Source organism: Muscardinus avellanarius, assembly GCF_963383645.1.
Source record: "Muscardinus avellanarius genome assembly, chromosome: 19".
NCBI classification, from domain to species: Eukaryota; Metazoa; Chordata; class Mammalia; order Rodentia; family Gliridae; genus Muscardinus; species Muscardinus avellanarius.
This window is the reverse complement of record NC_137805.1, coordinates 38,221,295-38,238,653: the sequence shown is the minus strand read 5'-3', so window position 1 is coordinate 38,238,653 and position 17,359 is coordinate 38,221,295. Positions and strand designations below refer to the sequence as shown.

Genomic DNA, 17,359 nt, shown 5'->3' with positions numbered 1-17,359 from the left:
CAGGGTCCCACAAAGTTGCTGAGAGCCTCACTAAGTAGCTGAGACTGGCTTCTAACCTGCGCGATCCTCCTGTCTCAGCCTCCCAAGCGCGGGGATTACAAGCGTGCGCCACCACACCTGGATCCTCTTATCAAAAGACTTTAGATGCCAAATAAAAATATAAAATAGGAACTTCCGGGAAGATGGCGACCGAGAAAAGCGGGGCTTAAGAGCCCCGCTAACAACCAATCTCTATTACCACAAAATCAGTGCCTTTCATAGCCAGAAAACACCATCACCAGAGAAACAAAAAAATCACCAGCCCGAGAGGAGGGGGTCTCATAACAGAGCTCAGAGCCACAGAGGAGATACGCCAGCCTCACAGCCAAACACGCGGCAGCAGCGCCATACTGCCGGCGGCAGTGGCAAGCTCACCGGACAGCTACGGCTACAGACCAACGCATGCAACAGCCCACCAGGCTCCAGAGAGGAGCAGTGGGCAGCGAGCCGAGGTGAGCCGCTGCAGAAGAACCTGGACAGCAAGCCGAGGTGAGCGGCTGCGGAAGAGCCTGGACAGCGAGCCTAGGTGAGCCGCTGCGGAAGAGCCCTGCGGGATTCGGCAGATTTTTCAGCTCAGGAAGCATCTAAAGCTCCCAGTGGCTGGACTCAGCACACGCTGCAGGGACTCTGAGCGGAGTTCAAAAACAGAGAAGAAATAACGCCAGCCTCACGGCCGAGGGTGTAGCAACAGCGCCATATTGCCACCGGCGGCAGCAGCAGCAGCAGCGAATTCACCGAGACCACTACAGCTCCATCTGCATATTCAACAACAGTGAGTCAAATTGCGGGCCCCAGAGGAGAAATCCCAGTACTGACTCCCAGGGACTTGACCCAGTGGGGGAGTGGCGGTGGCAGAGATATCACACCATAGGAGAACGCCCAACCTGGCACCCCCCATAGTCTAAAGCAGCCTCTATTGACTCCCTGGATCTGAGACTTTGCGATACAACCCAGTAAAGGAGTAGTGGTGACTGAGATACCACAGACTCGAGATCCAGAGCACCTTAAGTGAAGTTGTAGTGACCCAAGGGAAGAACCCAGAAAAGACACAAACTCCCGAAATCATGGGAAAGAGGAATAACACTGGAGCAATGAATGCCCACAACCCCACAACATCAGAACCCGATAAAAGAGAAAATCAGAGATTTCTAGAAGATCAAATCAGGAAAATAACTGTAGAAATAATAGGTGCTTCGAAAAGAACTCAGAGAGAGCCACAAAGAGATAAAGGATGCAATTAATGAAGTAAAGGCCTCAATTCAAAGCACAAACAACCGATTAGACCACATGGAGAACAGAATCTCGCTCTTAGAAGATGATCATTCCAAAAATGAATGCATAGTTTCTAATCTAGAAAAAATTATCCGACAGCAGGAATCTGACATTGAAGAAATATGGGCCCATTTTAAGAGAGCTAACCTAAGAATAATTGGAATAGAGGAGGGAAAAGAAGGTGAACCCAAAGGGATCAACAATCTCTTCAAGGAAGTAATAGCAGAAAATTTTCCAAACATAGAGCAAGAGGTTGATACACAGGTCCAGGAAACTTATAGAACTCCCTTTAGACAGGATCGGAGAAGAGGATCCCCACGCCACATAATTGTCAAAATGACCAATGTGGAAGCCAAGCAGAGAATCTTAAAGGCAACAAAAACAAAAGGCCAAGTGACATTCAGGGGCAAACCAATTAGAATCACTTCAGACTTCCCAAACCAAGTCATGAGAGCCAGAAGGGCTTGGAGTAACATATTCCAAACTCTGAAAGAAAACAACTTCCAGCCAAAAATTTCCTGCCCAGCAAAACTTTCTATCAAATTAGATGGAGAAATAAGAAGCTTCCATGACAAACAGAAACTGAAAGAATTTATGTCTTCAAAACCAGCACTAGAGAAAATACTCAAAGAGATTAACTACAAAGAAGAAATAGGTAACACACACCAGAACCAGAGAAACAAGATTTTCCATCCAACAGACAACTAAGATTGGTTATCTGTGGAGATTCATTACTTATGTTAGTCTTTTACCTATCTCTGAATTGTATTGTTTGCTTTTATTGTTGTTAATTTTTAGGAATTCTAGTTGTAATATTAATATACCTTCAGATATAGCATTTGGAAATATTTTATCCCATTCTATCAGTAACTTTTAACTCTGTTTACATTGTCTTTGGATATACAATATGTTTTTATTTTTTAGGGAGTTTGTATACCCTTTTGTTGCCTGTGCCATTGAAATCATATCCAAGAAATCATGGCCAATTTCAATGTTGTGAGGTTTTATGGCCCAGATTTTCTTCTAAAAGTTTATAGTATTAAGATTTATGTTTAGGTCTTTTATCTATTTTGAGTTAATATTTGTATATGGGATTAGGTAAGGGTCCAATTTTATTCTTTTTCATGTAATTATTATTTTTCAACAATATTTAGTTAAAAGATTATTATTTCCACCACCAAATGTTTGTGGAAACCTTGTCAAAAATAACTTGACAATATATGGAAGAATGTATCTCCAGGCTTTTATTTAACTCCAATGGTTTATATATCTGCCTTTAGAACAGTACTACACTGTTTCAATTATTGTAGCTTTATATGGTTTGAAATTAGAAAATATATATCTTCTAGCTTTGTTCTTTTTTGAGATCGTTTTGGGTATCTAGAGTCCATATTCCACATTAGGATAGATTTTTTCTTAAAAAATAAATATACAAATATATGATAGTTTCACCTAAAAAAAAAAAAAAAGAAAAAATATTCTCTGGTAAGAAAGAAAGCAAAAAGAAATATTAAAATATTATCTTTAAGTCATCAAAAGCTTGGTATCAGACAAATGAAACTGTTATGTGAGGTTATCATTTTTAATTTTGGATAAATTGCTATAATACTAGATGTCAACCACTAAGCCAAGCATGGGAAGGAGGGATGGGGAGGGAATGGGGTGGGGATCGGGTGGGGGCTGACTGGGCGATGTGTGCATGTATGTCTACAATGATGTATGTCCACTATGATGTATGAATACAGTGCACAGAATAAAAAATTTTAAAAAAAGAGAATAAAAAAAATATATATAAAATAGGTCTGGGAGTATAGCCCGGAGGTAGAAGGGTTTTCAGGAACCCCAGTACCACCAAAAAAAGAGAGAGGGAGGGAGGGGCTGACTTTAGATGTAACCTATCTCACACTGAAAAAAAAAACCACATCTTTTACCATCATCATGGTCCTCACAGTACAAATCTACTCATATTATCTTATTTACTTTATATTACCAATGGATATGTTAAGTTTGAGGAGCTGGGTATAGTGGTAGGTGCCTATGATCCAGTACTCAGGAGGCTGAGATAGGAGGATTGCAGGTTCAAGGTCAGCCTCAGTAACTTAGCAAGACCTTGTTTCAAATTTAGAAAATAAAAGAGTCTGTGTAGCGAGGAGGTAGAATGAATGCCCCTGGGTTCAATCTCCAGTACCAAAAACAAAACAAAAAAGAAATATTGGGTTTCTGGAAAAGTCAGTTTTCTTTATTGGGGAAAATTAATTATGTTTTGTGGGAGAAGTCTTTTGGTCTTGTTTAAAGCTCTTAAAGCTTTAAAGTCTTTTTTAAACCTTATTCCCTAGCAAAAAGTAACGTTGCGGGCATTGTGGCACATGCTTTCTATCCCAGTATTTGGGAGGCTGGCACAGGAGGATCATGGTTCAGGGACAGCCTCAGCTACTTAGTGAGGCCTTTTGCAGCTCAGTGAGACCCTGTTTCCAAATAAAGAATAAAATAGTAGGGCTGGGAGTGTAGCTCGAGGTAGAATGCCCCTGGGTTCCATCTCCAGTACCACACACACACACAGCCCCTGGGTTCCGTCCCCAGTACCCCCCCCACACACACACCAAAAAAAAGGAAAGAAAAGAAATGAAAAGTAATGTTGATACTTGGTAAATTCAGATAGCATGAGATAGGAAATATGGAAGCTATTTCCCTTTTCTGATTTCCTGTCCCATATTCTTACCAGAGGCAGACACCATACTGATGTTTTATATCATTCCAGACATACTCTAATTATTTTTATTTGTGTATCCCTTTGTATGTATGTATGAATGTTTTTGAAAGACTTATAACTTCTCACAAGTCTAAAAAATGGAAAGTTACAAAAGGGGAAAGTGAGTATACTTTGCTTAAATTAGAGAAGACAGGAATAATAGGCTTATTGGTGTGGTTTTGGTTTTCTCTGTATTGCCAGTGGCCAGTCTTTGTGGAGTAGAGTTTGTTTGTTTGTTATTCAGGATTGAACCCATGGGCATTCTACCTCAGAGCTACACTCTTTTAAATTATTTTTTATTTCTCCAAAAGTTGCTGAGTTTGTCCTCAGTTCTGTGATCTTCCTGTTTCCGTCTCCTGAACTGAAATTACAGGTTTGCGTCATCATGCCCTACAGGATTGGAATATATAATATATATATATATATAAATAATGGATTGGAATGTATATTATGGATTGGATATATAGTATGGATTGGAATATATATTACGGAATATATTATTGTGGAATAAATATACATCATTATTTACGGATAAATGTTTCCATTTTGAAGAGAAACCTTAATCAATTGGACAATTTCACCCAGGCTTTTCAAAAAAAGGCTTGGGACATGTCAAGACCTTTCATTTACCCATTCAGTTTTACTGGCAAGAAGAGGCAGCCAAGGATCAAGGTGTCCCAAGAGATGATGCTAAGAGTATTTTTCAGATTTAGTTCTTTTATAGTACTAAACGGTCGCTCTTTTTTCCCTTTCAGATTAGAGCCTCTGGTGATGCAAAAATAAAGAAGGAGAAGGAAAATGGCTTCTCAAGGTAAGATTCCTCTGTTGTGATGGCTTCCTTCTCAAGGTGCCCAGCAGGCAAGCTGTCCATGTGGTGCTGCCATCCAGGCTTACACAGAAGAAATTGACCTGGCCACTTGGATGGTTCCCAGGAAGTTAGCAGTGAAAGCACTTGGTCTAAGTCAATGTGGATACTTCCAGCATAATAGTTAATGAGACTGAACAACACATTTTCTGTAAGGTTATTTTGAATGGAGGTTGACGGGAAGATTTAAAAATTTTATATATGAGCCAGGTGTGGTGATTCACACTTATAATCCCAATACTTGGGAGGCTAAGACAGGAGGATTGCAGGTTCACAGCCAGTCACAGCTACTTAGGCCCTTTACAACTTGGTGAGACTCTGTTTCAAAATAAAGAATAAAATAGGGATGGGGGTGTATCTCAGAGGTGTAATGCCCCTGGGTTCAATATATATATAACGTTCAGACTATTAAAACTAGCCTTTTTAAGTGTATAGTTTATTAGCTTTTAGTATATTCACAAGGCAGCCTTCTCAATGTTTGGATCCAGAATATTTTCATCACTCTAAGAAGAGCCTCCTTGGTGGTAATTATGGAGCTTCCTGGAAAACCACCTATTCTAAATTTCTCCTTAGTAATGTTGTGTGGCTTTTGTATAGAATTTTACTTGATGTACATTTTAGGTGTGGATGTCAATTTGGATAGAAATGTGTTACCTCGCTGAGTGTTGTGGTGCATACCTATAATCCCTACTACTTGCGAGGCAGAGGCAAGAGGATCGCAAGTGCAAGTGCAGCATGGGCAACATAGTGAGACCCTGTCTCAAAAGGGCTCGCCAGGCATGGTAGCAGGGCTGTAATCTCAGTACTTGGGAGGTTGAGACAGGAGGTTCGCCGTTGGCGGACAGCCTCGGCTACTTAATGAGGCCTCCTGCAACTTAGTGAGACCCTGTTTCAAAAATAAAGAATTGTAGCTAGGTAGAGTAAAAAAAGAAAGAAAAATATGTTGTCTATTTTCTATACAATCTAGAAGTCCCTGTTTTTGCCCTTATTCTGTTTTCTTCATCACCCTCAATCCCTAAAATAAGCCCAACGTCTCCTAGCTTTAAAACACTAGACTTATGATCATATATCCTCATTCCCTCCACCAAACAACAGTGTATTTATTAGGAATTATTGGAAGTTTTTGAATTATTGGAAGTTTTTGAATTATTGACAAGGACAAAAAGTCTTTTAAGAAGCTAGGCATGGTAGTACACACCTGTTATTTCAGTATTTCGGAGGCTTGAGACAGGAGGATTGAGGACAGCCTCAGCAATGTACTGAGACTCAGCAGCCTAGGCAGAGCCTGCTTTCAAAGGGGTGTAGCTCAGAGGTATAATACCTCAGATTTAATCCTCAGTACTGCAAAAGAAAAAAAGAAAAGAAAATGTAAAGAATTTTGTGCCCTTGAGACTCTGAGCTTTGAGTTTTGTTTGGTAAGTTTTTAAAAATTGTATTATACACTCCATGTCCTTTCGAGATAAATAACCAGGTGCCCTCTTCGGGCTTGATTTGTAACTGTTCTAGGAATTCAGAATAGTAAAATTTAGAAAGCATTGAAACTGCAAGCAACCTTAGGATTTTTTTTTTTTTGACAGGTCCCCCCCCGGGGGGGGGTCTGGGAATGGAACCCAGGGGCACTTGACCTCTGAGCTACACCCTCTGCCCTATTGTTTATTCTTTATTTTGAAACCGGATCTCACAGAGTTGCAGAGGGCCTCACTAAGTAGCTGAGGCTGTCTGTGAACCGTGATCCTCCAGCCTCCCAAATGCTGGGATTACAAGTGTGTGCCACCACGCCCGGCCTAAACTTTAGGAATTTTGATTTCCTAGATAAAGTGACTTAGGCACAAGGTGGCTAATCTCTGCCAAGAGACTTCCTGGGATTTTTCCTAAACTATGAATAGATTCTTTGGATTAAGTATATAGCCTGGGTTCATTTTCAGGCTGAGTTAGGAGGTTGAAATACTCTCTTCAAGGAATTGATCTTTTCACTTTGCTGGACTTCTTGCTACCCTTTGTGTCTATAGAGAATCCAGGTACTTCACTAGAATGTAGTTTTCTGCCTAATTGTTTTTAGGATTTCTTCAGAGCAAGAAATCCTTTCCACATGGTTTTAACTTCATCTGTGACCATCCTAGGATATGGTGTTTACTTAGCTAAATGGTAATGGCAATGTTTCTTTCCTTATGGACTCTCAGGGCTTTGTCAGTGATTGGGGATGGGTTGGAAAATAGCTATAGATGTTGGTGCTCTGGGATTGTGTTAAAATAAGAAGAGTTAGCCTTTATACTTCAGATTCTATCATAAGCAAAGGGTTTCCATATGCTTTGGTGGGGAAAGAGTGGAGATACATTATCCTGTTTTTTTGTTTGTTTGTTTGTTTGTTTTTATTCTGCCTCTGAGCTACACCACAGCCCTATTTTTTATTCTTTATTTTGAACCGGGTCTCACTGAGTTGCAAAGGGCCTCACTAAGAGCTGAGGCTCTCCTTGAACCGAGATCCTCCTGTCTTAGCCTCCGGAATGCTGAGGTTACAAGCCTGCGACACCATGCCCAGCTTATATTAGCCTCTTGAATGTACTTTGCAGCTGAGACTAGATACTTATTGCTTAGACCCTCCTCCCCCTTCATAGATTGGCAGCTTCATGTAGGGAGGTTATTCCCTAAACTGAATTAGGGCAGTAACAATTTCAAGTGATGTGTGGGGCCAGGGACACTGAGTGCTGGATTCACTCTTTCTTTTTAAACTTATGCCTTTTCCTTTTTGGTTTAATGTCTAATGAAGATTTATTTACTGGCTTTCTGTCATCTTTTCAAGAAAAAAAAAACTTACTCAGCATCCTCTCTTACCTCCCCCACTCCCTGTCAGTTCACATCTTTTGTGGGGTCAGATACATAGTGGGTCTTTTGCATAATTATTATTATTTTTTTTATTTTATTTTATTTTTTGGTGGTGGTGGTATGAGGATGGAACCCTTCTCCAGACTACACTCCCAGACCTATTTTATATTTTATTTGGAAACAGGGTCTCTTAAGCCACCAAGGCTGGCTTCGGATTTGCATGATCCTCCTGTCTCCGCCTCCCAAGTGCGGGGATTACAAGCTTGTGCCACCAGGTCCGGCTGCATAATTATTTTTTTTAAGATTTGCCTTAGTGTTGATCTTGCTAAAAAAAAGGTAACTAAGATAGAGTAGAAAAGAATACTGATTTATAGTAAGGAATCCTGCTCCTGAGTCTCCTAATCTTATCTCTTCATTTGTAAAATGAGGACAGTAATACTTACTGCTTCAGAGGGTTGTTGTGAGAATTAAATGAGAAAAAGTGCTCATGAAAAATCTTGAAGCTGGTGTGGTGGAGCACAGTTGTAATCACAGTGCTTGAGAGGCTGATACAGGAGGATCTGGATTCTTGGACAGTTTCAGCTACTTAGTGAGGCCCTCTGAAACTTAGACCCTGTTTCAAAATAAAGAATAAAAAACAGGGCTGAGGATGTAGTCCAGAAGTAAAATTCCCCTGGGTCCAGTTCCTAGTACCACCAAAACAAAAAACAAAAAAAAAGTTGTATTTTATTTTAAGTACATTGTTACTCTAACCTTAGTTTCTTTGCACTTAGATGCTATGTGCCTGCTTTGTATTATTTATTTATTTATTTTTATTTTATTTATTTATTGCAGTACTGGGGATGGAACCCAGGGCATTCTACCTCTGAGCTACACCCCCAGCCCTTTTTTTTTTTTTTTTTTTTTTAATTTTGAAACAGGGTCTCACTGAGTTGCAAAGAGTTTCACAAAGTAGCTGAGGCTGGCCATGAACCACTATCCTCCTGTCTCAGCCTCCCAAATGCTGGGATTATAAGTGTGCGCCACCACATCTGGCTTGCTTTGTATTATTTAATGTAATGTAGTTGTTCTAGCACTTAGTAATTAGCTTTTTTTTTCTTTCTTCTTTCTTATTAGCCCACCACGAATTAAGGATGAACCAGAAGATGATGGCTACTTTGCTTCTCCCAAAGAGGATATAAAGCCATTAAAGAGACCTCGGGATGAGGATGAGTGAGTATTTCTTTATACTTTGACTTTGGGGGCGGGGTGTTTGAATTTTGTTTTTGAAAACGAAAAGTGCTTAAAGGATAAATATAATGTATGTCTATGATATACAGAGAAAGTGGGTTGATTGGTTTTTACTCATTGAAATTTATGACAAGTGGACTGGGTGACTGATTCCTCTTCGAATTATGAGAAGTAGGATTTCCTAAGCAAATTATTAGTGTACCCAAGGTTTACATGGAATGTTCTTATTAAAAAGCAGCTGGGTGTTGTGGTGTACTTCTGTAGTTCCAGGACCTGTGCAGCTGAGACAAGAGGGTTATGGGTTTGTGGCCAGTCTCAGCACAGCAACGTAGTTGAGACCCTGTTTCAGATGGGGAAAAAATACTGGGCATGTAGCTCAGAGATAAAATGCCCCTGGGTTTAATTCCTAGTAAAACACAGGTACATATGCAATGTATATTTACTGCATACATTTCAAATAATAGCGAATTGATGAAAGATATTTAAATGAGCTAAGTCACATTTTCATTACCTTGCTACCATAGATAAAGAAAATTTTTCCAGGGTCTTTGCCTTTTGATATATTCTAAGTGAAGTTTCATTGTTTAAAAGTAATAAAATTGCTCTTACTCTTACTTAGGATATTTTAAGCCAGGTGCCTATAGTCCCAGTCCTTGAGAGGCTGAGACAGGAAGATTCCAAGTTCAGGGCTAGCTCCAGTACCTCAGGGAAGCCCTCAGCAACTTACTGCAGCCCTATTTCAAAATAAAAATAAAATAGGGCTGGGAGTGTAGCTCAGGAGTAGAATGCTCCTGGGTTCCGTCTTTAATACCCCTTAAAAAATGTATTTGAGGCTTCCATATACCCTCTTTTAGATTCAGTCAGTGAAATTAAATTTTTTTCATTAGTTTCAGTCTTTTAGTACTGGGGATGGAACCCAGGGGCATTCTACCTCTGAGCTACACCCCCAGCGCTATTTTTTTATTCTTTTATTTATTTATTTTTATTTTTTGGTGGTACTGGGAGTGGAACCCAGGGGCTTTCTGCCTCCCTTCGGGCTATACTCCCAGACCTATTTTATATTTTATTTGGAAACAGGGTCATACTAAGTTGCTGAGAGCCTCACTGAGTAGCTGAGGCTGGCTTCAAACCTGTGCAATCCTCCTGTCTCAGCCTCCCAAGCCCAAGGATTACAAGTGTGTGCCACCACGCCCGGCTCTATTTTTTATTCTTAATTTGGAAACAGGGTCTCACTGAGTTGCAAAGGGCCTCGCTAAATAGCTGAGGCTGTCTTCGAACCTCAGTCCTCTTGTTTCAGCCTCTCAAGTGTTTATTTTTATAGTTTATTTTGTTCCAGGGACTTATAAACAACTTATGGTTGAAAATGCGTGAAAAAGGAGTAGAAACTCACAGTTGTATTTATTCATTAAAGAATTTCTTTCCTCTTTCCAGAAAGTTATTACTGTGTGGTAGCCATTGCACTATGCATTTGGCGTCTGTTTCTATATATATTCCACCATCCTTTTTCACTCCCAGGCCTTTGAATTGTTTATTTTGTTCTGTATAGGGATATAACTATTGTCCTTGGTCTGGCCTTCTTTACTTCTTCTACTCCTCCTACTTGACCATTAGAATGCCTCGCCAAGAATACTAGCAGCCATGCCTGCCACAGAGGCTTCCAAGAGTTTGGAGGTCCTAATCCTGTGATAGAGAACTTCTGAGTCATGATTGCATTAATCACATATTCTTGTTCCCTTTTTTAGTGCTGATTATAAACCTAAGAAAATTAAAACAGAAGATATTAAGAAGGAGAAGAAACGAAAACTTGAGGAAGAAGAGGTTAGTGAAGAGACTTGAGCCTTCTGGGGATTAAATTTGAAAGTGGGATTTTCCCATAAAATAACTTCTGAAAGCAGATGAGTTTTAGGAATTTATAGGTTTATTGTAGTAGTAACATTTTGGGGGAAAAGTACATGCACGTGTTAGCTCTAGCATTATTTGTGTTAAGATATTTCTGAGCTCCCAAAATATCTTAACCATAGTCAGCAGTGATTCTACTCTTACTGTTTGTCTTCGTGGGTCTCCTGCCATATACTGCCAGCTAATTTACAGAAATTATGCCATCTTTAAATATACAGAGGAAATGTTGAAAAGAGACCACAGTTTGGCTTATTTTCCTTAAGAAAATAAGAATTTTTTAGTGCTCTCTTATACCACAGAGCCTGATCATCACTTGATTAGCCATCTCTAAAGTCCCTTAAGGAGTGCCTGCTTAGACAGGATGAAATCCAAGCTCCACCATACTTCCTCTCAGTCTGGCCCTGTATCTTGTACCTTATTTCTTCTTGAGTTCACCTTGTTCCAGCCACACTGGCCTCTTTTGTTTCTTTTTTATACCAGATTCTTCTGTGCTTCAGAGCTTTATGTAACACATGTTGTTCCTTCTGTCTGGAATATACATGCCCTTTCTCCTTAATTTCTTCTTTTCAGTTATAACCTTCCTTAAAATTTCAGCTCAGTTCAGGCACTTTTAAAGGATTCTGTTTGATTATGGTAGATTTAAAATATATTAGTATGGTTCCTCTAACATTTTTTATTTCTTGAACTAAAAAGTTGTTAGCAAGTGATTCAAGAAAAGATGTGAGAAATTCACAGAGATCCTCAACTGTCTTCTCCTAAGAGAAGGAGGAGGACATTGTAAAATTTTTTTAGGCTGCATTTGAGGTTAGCTACCATTGTGGAAAGAATGGGTTTACAGGTGTGAAGTGAACAGTTTGAAGTACAGGCAGTAAAAATAATGATAGTAAGGACAGTGAGGCTAAAGAGCATACTTTATCATATTAGTAGTAAGGGTAATATTAATATTCACAACTAATGTTAGGGTTACATGATATTTATTTCCACTTAATCATTATTCTACTATTATCTCCATTTGGCACAGGTGGAAACTGAGGAATAGATAGGTTGGGTCGTTTGGTAGTCATAATTTGACCTCATGCAGTCTCAGTCCAGTGCCAGCCCATTAGCTACTGTGTTACCCTCCTCCTAGGATAACTGCTGGTCCTTTAACTCCACAAGGAGGGATAAGAAAAGTCTTTAATGAGATCATATTAAAAATATTAATGAGTTATATAAGTTAAAGAGAGATAATCATGTCCTGAATTTAGAAAACTGTAGTGTTCCTGGTAATTAGTCTGTTCTTGGCAGAAGTTCAAGGTAATGAAAGCCAGTTTGGGGATTGAGAGTGAAATGTTGAGTAATTATTATTGTAGCCAGTCACTCTACTTTCATTTAGATAATCAGTACAGACTAGGCAAACAGAAATTTAAAACTTGAGCTCTTCATGTGTGGCATTTATACAAAATAATGCCTTTTTTCTGAGTTTGTCAAGCCATTTGGAAAAAAAACTAGTTGACTTATTTTTTTCTTCTTATTCTCTTTAGCAGCCTTTTCACTGTAGAGAGGAAATACAGCCTAAAAGGCTCTATGAATTAATACACATACTTATTGTGGCAGTCTCCTCAGATGGCAGAATCCATCATTAAACCTCAGTTGCTAGCTCGGCTTTTCTTTTTTCCATTTCTGGGAATTGTGAAATCTTTCAGTTTCTGATTATCACAATTTGAGGCTTAAAAACATACAGTGTAGCCAGTAGTTGTTGTCTTTTTAGAAGCTGTTAGAGAATGTCTTAACTGAAAAAATTTCCGTTTTCCTGTAGTACATTTCAGCCTAAATAGTAAATACTGTCTGGATTAAATAAAGTGATCCTTTAGTGTCCTTTCCTCCCACACATACTTATATTTTATATTATTTATGCCTACTTAAAAATATGTGTGGTACTATAGCTTTCTCTTTCTTTTATTCTACCCTAAAAGGGATTTGCTTATAGACCTTGAGCTTATCCCTATTTTGATCCTGTCAGGTCGTCCTAGAGAGTTTATTCCAGTCATTCCCATGAGTCATTTTCTAGTTTTGTATTTTGTTTGTTTGTTGTTGTTTTTGGTAAACTTTGATTCTCATCATGGTCAGTAACAGCTATATGACCTTGATTAAGTGGAAGAACCTCGGGTTTTTTTTTTTTTTTTTTTTTTTTGGCTAAAGTTTCATTGGTCATAATCACAAGAGGTCAAATCAAACTGTCTTTCCAGCTGTCAGGCTGTTATTCTATAATTGATTTTAAGATGATTCTAAGCCACTCTCATTGGTATAAAACTGGAGTAAAAACTCATTATATTGAATAGGTAGAAAGCATTCTTCAAAAGAGTCAGATTCTGTTGAATGAGACCTCTGCTTGTTCAGTGTCATATTTTTGTCTAGGTGTGTATGTGTTTCAAAATTTATCTTCCTGTACTGGTGAATGGCATTCATTCAGTTTGATTGCTTTTATTGTGCCACAATGCTTTTTTGATTGTTTTTATTGTGTTCATATATGCTTACAGTTCATAGAAGAGCCATAGAGAAATAGCACTGTAAAAGTCGGCATTCATTTTTAGACTCCCAAATACTTGGCTATTACTTCATGTGGTTAATGGGTACAAGCAGCAGCAATAGAAAATATTCCCTGTGGAATTGGAATTTTCTTCCACAATGAATATTAAATACCTAATGTATGGTCTCTTGGATCTATTTTTAAAATATATTTGAAGAGATGATTTTTTTTCCCCTGGCAGTACTGGGGATAGTACTCGGGCATTCTACCTCCGAGCGACACCACCAGCCGTTTTTTATTTTATTTTATTTTATTTTTTTTTGGTGGTGCTGTGGTTCCTGGAAACCCTTCTACCTCTGGGCTACACTCCCAGACACCTGTTTTTTACATTTTTATTTGGAAACAGGGTCATTTAAACCAGCAAGGCTGGCTTCCAATCTGTGTGATCCTCCTATCTCTGCCTCCCAAGCGCAGGGATTACAAGCGTGCACCACCACACCTGGCTTATTCTTTATTTTAAAGGGTCTCACTGAGTTGCAAAGGGCCTCACTAAGTAGCTGAGGCTGTCAGCAAACCGTGATCCTCCTGTCTCAGCCTCCCAAAGGCTGATTATAAGTGTGCACCACCACGCCCAGCTATTTGAAGAGATTTAAAGATAAGTATTTAAAAAAAAAAAAAAAACAAGCAAGGAAAATGAATGTGTAGAAAATACACTGGGATTTTTTTTTTTTTTTTTTTTTTTTTTTTTTTTTTGGTAGTACCTTGGATTTGGTGGTACTGTGGCATTCTACCTCTGAGCCACACCTCCCAGCCCAATTTTTTATTCTTTATTTTGAAACAGGGTCTCACTAGTGGCTGAGGCTGGCCACAAACCCATAACTTTCTGTCTCAGCCTCCCAAGTACTAGGATTACAAGCGTGTACCACCATGCCCAGCTCTGAGATTACTTTCTGTAACAGTGCTTTCTCTAATTCCCCTGAGGTTAAAAAACAATTCACTTTTCCAGTCTCTTCCCCTGCAGAATGAATGTTTTAAACTACTTTTCTATGTAGTCATTTGTCAGGGAATTTTAGGATATAATGCTCCATTATGAAGTCCCAGTAAACTTGTATTCATCTGTCAAGGTAGAGGATTTTACATAAGATCCTGTCCAGTTTTAATATTTTATGTTTATAGTTTTTCTTCCCACAAACTATCTCCAGAAGTATGTTCAGTTCTTATTTAAGTGCTTTCTTACTATATTTCTTTTGTAGGATGGTAAATTGAAAAAACCCAAGAGTAAAGATAAAGATAAAAAAGTTCCTGAGCCAGATAACAAGAAAAAGAAGCCGAAGAAAGAAGAGGAGCAGAAGTGGAAATGGTAACCTCTCAGCACCTGGTTCAGACGCCAGGTCTCCTCTTGCACAGCCTAATTAAGCAAGAGTTTTTAGTTATTAAAATTAATTAGACTGGGAAAAGTACTTCAGAATCTAGAATAACATCTGAATTATGTTTTCCAGGTTCTAGTGATATCATTAGCTTAGCTGTAAGCCTATTGAATCTCAAAACTATATTCCACCCATTGAACAGAATGGACTATAAAAATAGCGTATGTATAGATGGACATATAATGTACGAAGAAAGTTTAAGCGCATTTGTTTATTTCACTTAAACTTATTTTTAACTGATACATAAAGACAAAAAGTTTACATATTCATGAGATAGTATGATACCTTAATGCGTGTATACATGCCTAATGTTTAAATTAGGTTAAGCATATCTCTCTTCTCAAACAATTATTATTCATGGTGAGAAATTTTGATATATTTTTTGTAGCTTTTTAAAAGGTGGTACAATCTCTAATGGGTATTGTAAATAAATTTAAAATGATAGGAAATAATGAGTTCTGCCTGTTGGGAAGATGCCTACTTGATATAACAAGAGCAACAAAAAAGAGACCTCCAAAGGAAAGTCTGGTAGATGTTAATATAGCTATAGAATATACTGTTCTTTTGAAGCAAAACATAAATAGCTATAAGGAAATAACCATAAATCTCATACATCAAAATTGAAATTTTTCATGTAGCAAACAGATAACTTCAAGCCATTAAGAAAATATCCTAGCTGGGTGTGGTGACACACACATGTAATCCTAGTACTTGGGAGGCTGAGATAGGAGGATTATAGGTTCAAAACCAGCCCTAGCAGTTTAGCAAGGCCCTCTGCACTTAGTAAAATACTGTTTCAAGATAAAAAATAGAATTGGTTGAAGGTATGAGGGTATAACTCGGAGATAGAGTGCCTCTAGGTTCCATCCCCAGTACCAAAAAGAAAAAGAAAGTATCCTTAGGAGATATATTTGTAATACAAGAAGCTAATATTTCTAATGTGAAAAAAGCTCTGTTAAGACAAACATGAAAGGAATAGCCAGCTCATTAAAGAAAACAAGTTGTTAACAAGCATTGTAACTTCACAAAAAAAAAAAAAAACACCAAAGATTCAAAGAAGACTAACATGACGCATCTTTTTATTCAGTACGTCTCAAATTGGGAAAATTAGTAAGTCAAAGTATCTAAAGTTGTATGAGAAACAGGTATTCTCCTTCCCTGTGGAATAAAGAAGTCCAAGTCTTTATGGAGGGCGATTTAGTGGTAACAGGTTACTTTGGAAAGATGTCCTTAGGTGAGAGACTTTTTTTTTTTTTTTTTTTTAAGTGGCACTGGGGGTGGAACCCAGAGGCTTTCTACCTCCGGGCTATACTCCCAGACCTATTTTATATTTTATTAGAAATAGGGTCTCACTAAGTTGCTGAGAGCCTCACTAAGTAGCTGAGGCTGGCTTCAAACCTGTGCGATCCTCCTGTCTCAGCCTCCCAAGCGCAGGGATTATAAGCATGCGCCACCACGCCCGGCAGGTGAGAGACTTTTATTTTCTACTTTCAGAATTTTGAAATAGACGCTTTTTTTATTTTTATTTTATTTATTTATTTTTTTGGTGGTACTGAGGTTCCTAGAAGCCCTTCTACCTTAGGGCTACACTCCCAAACCTATTTTATATTTTTATTTGGAAACAGGGTCTCTTAAAGCCAGCGTGGCTGGCTTCGAACCTGCGCAATCCTCCTGTCTCCGCCTCCCAAGCGCGGGGATTACAAGCGTGCGGCACCACGCCCGGCTTTTTTTTTTTTTTTTTTTTTTTTTGGTGGTGGTGGTGGTGGTGGTACTGGGGGTGGAACTCCAGGGCATTCTACCTCCCAGCGACACCCCCAGCCCTATTATTTATTCTTTATTTTTTGAAGCAGGGTCTCACTGAGTTGCAAAGGGCCTCACTAAGTAGTTGAGGCTGTCTTCAATTCATGATCCTCCTGTCTCAGCCTCCCAAATACTGGGATTACAAGTGTGTGCCCCCACACCTGGTGTTAGGCACATATTTTAATGCTATTTTCTTAGAATTTTGTATCATTTAACTACTATAGCAGTAATTCATGATTTGTATTAAAATTGAAAGTTTTTGAGCCAGGCGTGATGGCACACACCTGTAATCTCAGTACTTGGGAGGTTGAGACAGTAGGATCACAGGTTCAAGTTCAAGCCTCAGTGTGTATGGATAATGAGATGCTCATCAACGCAATGAGACCCTGTTTCAGAAATAAAATAGGGGCCGGGGATGGTGGCGCACGCTTGGGAGGCGGAGACAGGAGGATCACGCAGGTTCGAAGCCAGCTGCGCTGGTTTAAGAGATCCTGTTTCCAAATAAAAATATAAAATAGGTCTGGGAGTGCAGCCCGGAGGTAGAAGGGCTTTAAGGAACCCCAGTACCACCACTAATGATAATAACAATAATAATAATAATAATAATAATAATAATAATAATAATAATAATAAAAAATAGGGCTGGTGATATAACTCATAGGTAGAATGCATTCCCTGGGTTCGTCCCCCAGTACCACACACAAAAAAAAAAACAAAGTTTGATTTACTTCTATTCATTTTATTTT

At 38.7% G+C, this 17,359-nt stretch overlaps 1 protein-coding gene across 4 annotated transcripts in view; it reads left to right on the top strand.

Moving 5' to 3' along the window:
- Positions 1-17,359, top strand: part of TOP1 (DNA topoisomerase I) — a gene marked incomplete at both ends in the record, with an annotated part of 100,062 nt that overhangs the window by 44,710 nt on the left and 37,993 nt on the right. For 2 of the 4 annotated variants that reach the window (XM_080716145.1, XM_080716144.1), the window contains 4 exons: positions 4,816-4,871; positions 8,865-8,960; positions 10,721-10,796; positions 14,640-14,746. In XM_080716145.1, the coding sequence (XP_080572271.1) occupies positions 4,816-4,871; positions 8,865-8,960; positions 10,721-10,796; positions 14,640-14,746 (335 nt within the window). The remainder of the gene's footprint in view (positions 1-4,815; positions 4,872-8,864; positions 8,961-10,720; positions 10,797-14,639; positions 14,747-17,359) is intronic. The other 2 variants (XM_080716146.1, XM_080716147.1) reach the window with 2 other exon arrangements.